Source organism: Nothobranchius furzeri, chromosome 13, assembly GCF_043380555.1.
Source record: "Nothobranchius furzeri strain GRZ-AD chromosome 13, NfurGRZ-RIMD1, whole genome shotgun sequence".
Taxonomy (NCBI): Eukaryota; Metazoa; Chordata; class Actinopteri; order Cyprinodontiformes; family Nothobranchiidae; genus Nothobranchius; species Nothobranchius furzeri.
Window position 1 is genome coordinate 51,740,194 of NC_091753.1, and position 9,216 is coordinate 51,749,409.

The window sequence follows — 9,216 nt, forward strand, 5'->3', positions numbered from 1 at the left end:
CTGGAACCGGTGCTAACCACGTCGCGAACATGGGATTAGCCATCCATATACCATTAAACTTGCACTTCCCCATGGCGCAAGCTCCCACTAGTTTAACCAGCTAATGTGCTCATCTAAAAACAGCCCCCTTTCACAACCAACTGAATGTGTACGGTTCCGCTTACGCCAACATCATACACAAAAAATGCTGAAGACTAACTAGAAATTCATTAAAATTTCATAGAAATAAAATAATCTTCTTTATTGGGTCTTTGAAAATTTAAGACCTTTGGAAACTGTATTTAAGGATTATTTGTCATTTTTAAGGATTTTTAAGGCCTTAAATTTGGAAAAGCTAATTTAAGACTTTTTAAGACTTTTTAAGGACCCGTGGATACCCTGTAAATATATGTGTGTGTGTGTGTGTGTGTGTGTGTGTAAACATTATCAGGATTTTCTTTTTACAATCAAAAGGTAACACACACACACACACACACACACACACGTGTGTGTGTGTGTTACCTTTTGATTGTAAAAAGAAAATCCTGATAATGTTTACACACACACACACGCACACACAGTTTGCCTCCAGGCATCCTGAACACCAGTAGGACAGGTTTGGGTGCAAAAACATTCCTTCTTAGAGCCTCATTTTCTGTGCAGTTTATCATTTTCACTTCAGGAGACTGATTGTGCATTTTGCTTCTCATTACTTTTCTCAGACCTGTAAAACTTTTTCACTGTGCCAACACAGGTTAAGCATGACTGCATAAACACATCAAACTAAATCACAAGTTGTTGCGTTTTGAAATCAGCTGTTCAGGCTTGAGCTGGATTCGCCGTCTGGATCCTCATTTACATTTGATAGTTTTATTCAGGTGGATATTTTGCTTCAAATCAAATGAAATATCCACGTCCATGTCCAAAACGTATCACTGCGTGCCGACGTCGCCCTATGAGAGCAAACAGCTGTGACTCGTGCGGCACGGCGTGGGCTGCTCCATGTCTGCTTGAGGCAAGTGAACACATGTACATCTTGTCAAAGCAGAGGATCAGTTGGAGTGATGCAACTAAAAGTCACTGGACAAAATATTTTCATAACGTGTTTACTTTGCTGTCGGAGATGGAAAAGGCATAAACTGCTTGTGCGACTCGTCCCGAACATCTGCTCTGTTTTGTGTACAAACCGACGTCAGAGCTCTTCAACATCTTAATGGTGTGCACGCTGTTTCCACAGATGTCGGGTGACTCAACCCTGTCTCTGAGACAGAGCTGGTTTAATGTAAAGACTGCTATAAAAATGCAAATCTGCCTTTTTTAACAAAACAATCCAACTAGAAGGAGTTTTATGTAGTCAGGGACACCGTGTCCACCAAAGTAAAGAAGCGTTTATTCTGTATGGGTGTCCCGGGTAACTCGCACATCTGCAACAGCATCATTAATGCTGAATGATACATTTACAGACTCGGGGGAAACATATGCCACCACCCAGAGAAGCGCCTCACTTATTTCATCGATTGTCAAACTTTGTGCGACAGAAATGAAAACAACCTCAGTTTGGAGAAACAGAGATTAGTTCTGACTGGATTGATGAGCTAAAGACTAGTTGTAGGAATCCGTTTAGTGATCAAGAGATTTTACTTATATATATATATATATATATATATACTGTATATATATATATATATATATATACAGTATATATATATAATATATATATACAATGTGTATACATTATATTATATACAGAGAGAGAGAGAGAGAGAGAGAGAGAGAGAGAGAGAGAGAGAGAGAGAGAGAGAGAGAGAGAGAGAGAGAGAGAGAGAGAGAGAGAGAGAGAGAGAGAGAGAGAGAGAGAGAGAGAGAGAGAGAGAGAGAGAGAGAGAGAGAGAGAGAGAGAGAGAGAGAGAGAGAGAGAGAGAGAGAGAGAGAGAGAGAGTCCAACCTGCACCGGAAACAGAACATGGTCGCTCCAGCGTGTCCTGTGTCTTTGCTTGGGTCTCCTCCCAGTTGCCCGGAAAACCTCACCAGGGAGGCGTCCAGAAGGCATCCTAATCAGATGCCCGAGCCACCTCAACTGGCTCCTCTCGATGTGGAGGAGCAGCAGATCTACTTCGAGCCCCTCTCAGACAGCCAAGCTTCTCACCCTATCTCTAAAGGAGAGCCCAGCCACCCTACAGAGAAAACTAATTTTGGCCGCTTTTATCCGCGACCTCATTCTTTCAGTCACTACCCAAAGCTTGTGACCATAGGTGATGGTTGGAACATGGGGGGACCAGTTAATTGGCTCAGCTCTCTCTTTACCACAACAGATCGGTACAACATCCACAACACTGCAGACACGGCACCAATCTGCTTATTGATCTCGCGGTCTTTCTTTCCGTCACTCGTGAACAAGACCCAGAGATACCTAAACTCGTTCACTTGTGACAGGACCTCATCCATGATCCGGAGAAGGCATTCTACCCTTTTCTGACTCAAGATTGTGATCTTGAATTTAGAGGAGCTGATTCCCATTCCAGCTGCTTCACACTTGGCTGCGAACCACTCCAGTAAAAATGGGAGATCGCGGTCTTATTAAGTCAACAGGACCACATCATCTGCAAAAATCGGAGACCTGAACCTTAAGCCACCAAAACGGATGCCCTTAAAACCTTGGCTGCACCGAGAAATCCTGTCCATAAGTTATGAACAGAATTGGTGACAAAGGGCAGCCTTGGCGGAGTCCAGCTCTCATCGGAAACAAGCCCGACATCTGTGAAAACAGCAATGTGGACCAAGCTCTGACACCGGTCATACAGGGACCTAACAGCCTGTATCAGAGGGACTGGTACCCCATACTCCTGAAGTACCCCCCATAGGGCCTTCTCCAAATCATCAAGATACATGTAGATTGGTTGGGTGAAATCACAAAAATGTACCCATTTTTCTTGAAATTTGGTTGCCACACCCTCTCAGCGTTGCCTCATTCCTTCTGATTCACTAACACCAAATTCAAAAGGCTTCCAGCATGGACTTTAGAAGTGGGGGGACACAACCAGCATAAGGACCAGGGGGGTGCGGTGGGGTGGGGAGTCTTTCCGCTTGGTCCTAGAGCTCAACCAGTGTAGTTTTAATATAGCGTAATATTGTTTTTGGATGGTAAAAAGTGCAGGGGTCAAAACTTGACTTTGAAAAAAGTGGGGGGGACATGCCCCCCCCCCCCCAAATTACGTCCACGTTTACAGTAAGCATACAAAAAATATGTATAAAACTACAGCCTAGACGTGTTTTTATCCAAGTACACATGTGGCGGGAACGGCCAATCACACGTTAGCAAGTATCAGCAGAGCCAATAGATGAGCTGATGGATGGTGTGGAGCATTGCTGTGTAGATTGATGCATTACAATTTGGAGCTCAGCCACATCACTGCTGTACCACGGGTTGCTCACCACGACCGCACGCTGAAACTTTGATGCATCTGGCTTTTGTGAGGTTAACGGCAGCTTTTGTCTCAAACAGATTCTGCCTCTGTGATCGATAACGGATGTCGTCCTGGGGATCCATTGTAAATCTCTCCAAACAAACCTCGGCGTTTGAGCAGAACACCGACACCACCCAGTGAGCCCTCCGAGGCCAGCACTGTACAAACTTTCACCACATCTGCAGTCGCTCTGACTCTTCCTTTTGGCGCCCTCCCTTCATTTCCCACGCTGCCTTGAAGAAAACGCTCTTTTCTTATTTTGCATTTAGCACATCTTCCATTTAGGAGAAAGGGGGTGAGAGGTGGAAGAAAAAGCGAGGGAGGGGCTGCTGGCAAACATCCCAACCTTCTGCAAGTCCAGATTCAACACCCGACTTCTCTTTGAATCCAAATTTGCTTTCATCTAATGAGTTGTGCAGAAAGAGGATAAATTCCACAAATGCTCAGTGGCTGCTTTTGAACACCAAACAACCTAAACAAAAATAACTAACAGGCACCTTCTAGAATCAGGTCCCCCCATTGCCTTAAGCCTCTCTAACACACACACACACACACACACACACACACACACACACACACTTCTCAGAGCCGTCTATTCCGTTTGTACCTCAAAGCCAGGAAATCAAAAGCGGTTTGTAGTCATGGGCTCTTTTCTAGGGAGGAGAGGTTGCTGGTTTCCTGTGCTCAGAGCACCGTGCCACCGAGGGCCCCTGGCGACAGTTTCACACCCCGCCTGCATCAATAACTCCACGCCATTGTGACGGACACAAAGGCAGCTTGAGTAGAAGCCAAAAGGAAAAAGGTCCCACTCTTAATTCCTCCCTCAGGCCCTCACTTCCTCGCTGAAGGTGGAGAAAACTGGACCAAAGTCAGGGTTTGTTCTCTCAGCATCAAAAGCTAATGTAACTGATAAAAGAGAAATGATGGCTTGTCTTGTAGACTTGATCATTTCTTACGTGTATAAAAATATCGACACACATTTCCTGCACGACTGATTTACTTCCTCTCTTGACGACCGTAGCGGCCACAACACAGAAATTAGTCAGCTACAGACATCAAACATCTACAGAAAATGTATCAAGAGTTTTGTTTACAACAGACATCAAACAAAAAAGGCTCACCTGCCGAACACAGACAGTGCACATAGTTTACTTTGAGGTATCTCACACAAGCTGATCTTCAACGTGTCGATGGAGTCGCAAAAGAACGGTAAAAGAAGTCTGACTTTATGTTGCAATAAACGCTCGGATAGTTTGAACTTGCTGCGGTGAGTCACGGTTTCACTGACACTGGCTTCTTACTGGACTCATGCAATATTCAGGGGTCGGTATTAGTCCAACTGACACCTAATAAAACAAACAAATCAGAACCGTCACGACATCCTGTACAGCACATCTAAAAATCTGTCACCATATCGACAAAAAATACTGGAAATATCGTGACAAACATCGGAGATGACAATATGTTGTAACAGAGCCTTCGCGTACTTTGACCTCTGAGCTGTCAACAAAGAAATGAGCTCCATTCCGTTTGCAAAAGATGGAAACAAAGAATCAGGAGCGACCGAATGAGCGAAGGAACTCAGCTAATAGTGCATTACGTTGTCTGCATTGCACTTGTTTTTGCAGTTGCAGGTTCAGTGCATTCTTCCTTTCTTTCATCCTAGCTTCACTTCCTTAAGCCGAAGCTCTCCTCTGCTTAAGAGGTATTGATTAGGCATCGGCTCATGGCTAGAGAGGGTGCTATGCGTTCTCGGGCTTCTGCTACGAAACTAATGACTAACAGGAGATTAAGGCCTGTTGGACAATTAATTTCCCCCTGACGGATTCTTCACAGAGCTCATTAAGTCCGAAGTGTAAGTAACTACCTAATGATGGAGAAGATTTAGAGGATGAAGAAGAAGAAAAGTGATGGCTCTGATACTTTGAGAACAACACAGTACAGTACAATAGCTTATTAATGCCAACACGCTGCAAGCAAGCAATGGTGTCACAGGGTTAAGTGGAGCATTCATCCTACAGTCCACACAGTGCATTCATTTATTCTGTCCGTCGGAAGGACCGGTGGTCCCGTCATGGTCTTCGTTCTCCGTTCTCCACATACTCAGCCAGGCTGTTGAGAGCCGTCTCCTCGCTTTTGGACTGAAGGACGGTGTCCCCCTTCCTGGACGGCTTTTTCGTGGCCCTCGACAGCTTCCTCCTGAAGGTGTCTCCTGCCAGGAAGTAAAGAATGGGATCCACACAGCTGTTGAGGCTTGCCAGCCCCCGCGTCACCTGGTACGTGGCGTAGACGCGGTTGTTGAACTCGCACATGTCCGGGCTCTGGAAATACAACCTGGCCCGCATGTTGAGGTTTTTCATAACGTGGAAAGGCAGGTAAGAGACGGCAAAGACCGCGAGGACTATGATTACCAGGTGGATGGATTTCTGCCGGAGGGGCGCGTTGTTCATGTCGTTGTAGATCAACGCCTTGACGATCATGCCGTAGCAACAGAATATGATGATGAAAGGGATACAGAAGCCAAACACAGTCAAAGTCATGCTGTAGATGAAATACCCCGGTAACTCGTCCTCAGTGGTGGTATCATAACAAGTGGTTGCGTTACGCTTCAAACCAGTCCTGGAGTAATAAAGAATCGGTGAAATGGCGATAATAACTACCAACCACACAAGCGCGCTGGTGATGACGGCATTTTTCTTCTTTAATCTACCCAAAGACTTGAGTGGATGCACCACCCCTGTGTACCTGTGAACACTGATGCAAGTGAGAAACAAAATACTCCCATAAAGATTCACATGGAAGATGAAGCGCTGCAGTCGACACATCACATCCCCAAATATCCAGTCTGTTTTGTTGAAATAGTAAAAGATGAGGAAGGGCAGAGAGAGGACGTAGCAGAAGTCAGCCAGGGCTAGGTTGAACATGTAGACGGAGATGCTGCTCCACGGTCTCATGTGGAACACGAACATCCAAATGGCCAGGCTGTTGCCCACCAGCCCCGTGATGAAGACCATGATGTAGACAGTGGGCAGGTAGTAGAACTGGAATCCGGTCTTGGTGAGGTTGCATCCTCTTGTTTGGTTGCCGAGTTCAGTTATGTTCATTAGAGACGTCAGGTTCAAGTCTGTGGTCATGGTTTCAGGGACAAAAGCTGGTCCTGTTGCTGTGTGTGAGAAAACATGTCATGTTCAGTCTCATTAAAGCAGATCGTAGCAGAAGAGAAAACACGAACAGTCTCTGTTTTCCTGGTTTCGGTTTGCAGAGTAAACAGAAGCCTTACCGCCGAGATAGAGTTGTATTCCTCATGCCTTCACAGTTTACAGAGATTTCAGTCAGAATGCAGACGGGGCGCTTCAGCTGCCAGGTTGTTCTCATTCAAGTCCTCCAATAGAGCAGGAAATGCTTTAAAAAGTGAGGAAATCCCCTGGGAGTGTGGAGAAAGGGAGAGAAGGAGAGTTCCTCTATGCGCTGCGACGCTTTCTTACAACAACAGTGGCGGCGGGATGCATCGGAGACAGCTGCAGGCTCTGGCATGAAGAGCAGGAATCACAAACAGCGCGACAAGGCTGCGCGCATTCTGGCGCGGAGAGGAGAGGAAAGGAGAGGGGAGGGGAGGAGCGCACTCACAAAATCACCCAGCCGCTTCCCGTGTCCAAGTCCACACACACACACACACACACACACACACACTCACACACACACACACACACACACACACACACACACACACACACACACACACACACACACTTCTGCAGCTTCACCATTATCAGATCAGGATTGGCTGTGTATTATTACAGACACGTGGACCCTTTAAATCCAGGTGGAATGAGATAGAAATATTTATTTGAATTTTTTTATAAAATAAAATCAAAAATCCCCTTTTCAGTTCATAATGATGCGACGAATAACAATAAAGATGAAAGGAAATCATTGGGTAATATTATACAGGCCTGCCATTATAAACTTGATATATGTTAAAGAAGTCTTTAGTTTTTCTAAATAAATATATTTCCTCCAAAAATCTAAATCAGCCATTTTGTTTTAATAATTCTGATTTCTAGGATTTCTTTTTGTTTAGTTATAAAGTAAAAAAGCAAAAAAAAAAAAAAAAAAAAAAAAAAAAACACAAAATGCCAATGCAATAAACCCTTACCGTTTATGTATTTAATAACAAATAAGCATGAGTATTGATCATGTTATGTTACAATAATGTCCTGATCTTCTTTTAGACGTACAATGGAAAAGGAAATAATCAATAATGGAGCCCATTTCATCCTTGAGGGCATCATTTCATAGTTTATGTATAATGTATGAATCTGTCTGACTTAAGTGTTAATTATTTAGCTGTTAACATTATATACACAATTAAATGTGCTTAAAATGGAAAGTAGATTCAACAAGGTTGGCTCCATAAAGCCTATGCAAACATAAGCAAGCACGCTAATCAATGGAACGTGGGATTTAACTCTAATCTAAAAGTTTCCTCAGACAACAAGGCAGGCAAACATCCGAAGTAACTGGTACACAGGACAGACTAGTGGTGTAGAGGAAAATGGTGTTAATTTTTATAGCCCAACAGTTTCAAAAATAAAATAATCTGAATCTATAGACTAAGTGAGTTATTGATGCTAAATGTATTTATTTTTCTCTAAATGTGAAGTTCTGTAAGAACTTGTTCTTTTTCATGCATGCACAACACGAAAGTAGTCTTCAACTCTGATTTCCTTCATTAACCGCAGACAGAAAGTAGACGGGAAAAGGCTTGCGTCAGAAAAAACAAACGAACAGATCTGCGTGTCACACTGTTAAGTTAGCATTCATGGACTCATCCACCTTGGCTTCCAACCGCAGAAGGCTGTTGCTGGTTTGGCAAACAGGAGAGAGCAGAGTGTGTTTGGCTAGTAGAAGCTAACCATTAGCAATAACAACTCCACAACATGGTGGAAAGCGTTCAGGTTGGTGATATTTGTGGAGATAAAACATCAACGTTGCATTTTTAGGCAAGAAAGAAAAGCAAACGGTGGCAGCAGAAGAGTTGCGTTTCTGTTAGGTGAGATGTTCGAATTTCATGATATTAACCAGCGAGACTTGTGATCATTTTCGGACCCCTGCTTCTTTATGATTTATTCATCATAAAATTCTTACACATTGTACCTTTAAAGAAGATCATAGCTCCTTCTAGTGGGGCCTAGACAACACATACAAGTGATAGATTACTTTTACCAGTAAGTCATTGTTAGCCTCCTCGTTTAAGAGCTACAATTCGTTCACAAATACAATCAGTCAAGAAGAGACTGAAGCCAAAGAGCAGTCACTTAGAAGAAGCATAAGAGGAGGATTTTGTGCCAGAAGGTCAGGATGTTCATTTAATGCTGCCTTAAAAAAGTTGGAACAGACAGCTTGAAGTGTGCGACAGAGACAGCCAAGGACATCGTGACCCTGCAGACAGCTGAAAGAAAGACAGGAGGATGACCGGTGAATAGACAAGTGATCTGGATGAAGACGAAATGCTGTAATGGCCAAGAATCCTAAGATAGAGGAAGAGAGTGAGCCAAGATTGTTTCAGTTTTATAATGGATGTTATTATTAGACCAAAGAATAAATTAAACACTGACTCCATAGGCCCTCGTTGTTGTTTATATTTTTGTTGTTGTCCATTTATTTAGTTCACATAAAAATTAAACTACAGGAAATGGCAATAGTTGCCTAAATAGACCAAAAATAAATGGTAAAGCTATATTTTCCTTATATTTTTCCCTGTTCTGTGTTT

At 43.5% G+C, this 9,216-nt stretch overlaps 1 protein-coding gene across 1 annotated transcript; it reads right to left on the reverse strand.

Annotated features, from left to right (window-relative positions):
• Positions 1 to 5,289: 5,289 nt before the first annotated feature.
• p2ry1 (purinergic receptor P2Y1) lies at positions 5,290 to 6,942 on the reverse strand. Its single transcript, XM_070543278.1, has 2 exons — positions 6,724 to 6,942; positions 5,290 to 6,606 (listed from the first exon to the last, which is right to left on the reverse strand). Exon 2 carries the CDS (start codon positions 6,575 to 6,577, stop codon positions 5,516 to 5,518), a length of 1,062 nt encoding a protein of 353 aa, XP_070399379.1. The 5' UTR covers positions 6,578 to 6,606; positions 6,724 to 6,942; the 3' UTR covers positions 5,290 to 5,515.
• Positions 6,943 to 9,216: the final 2,274 nt, after the last annotated feature.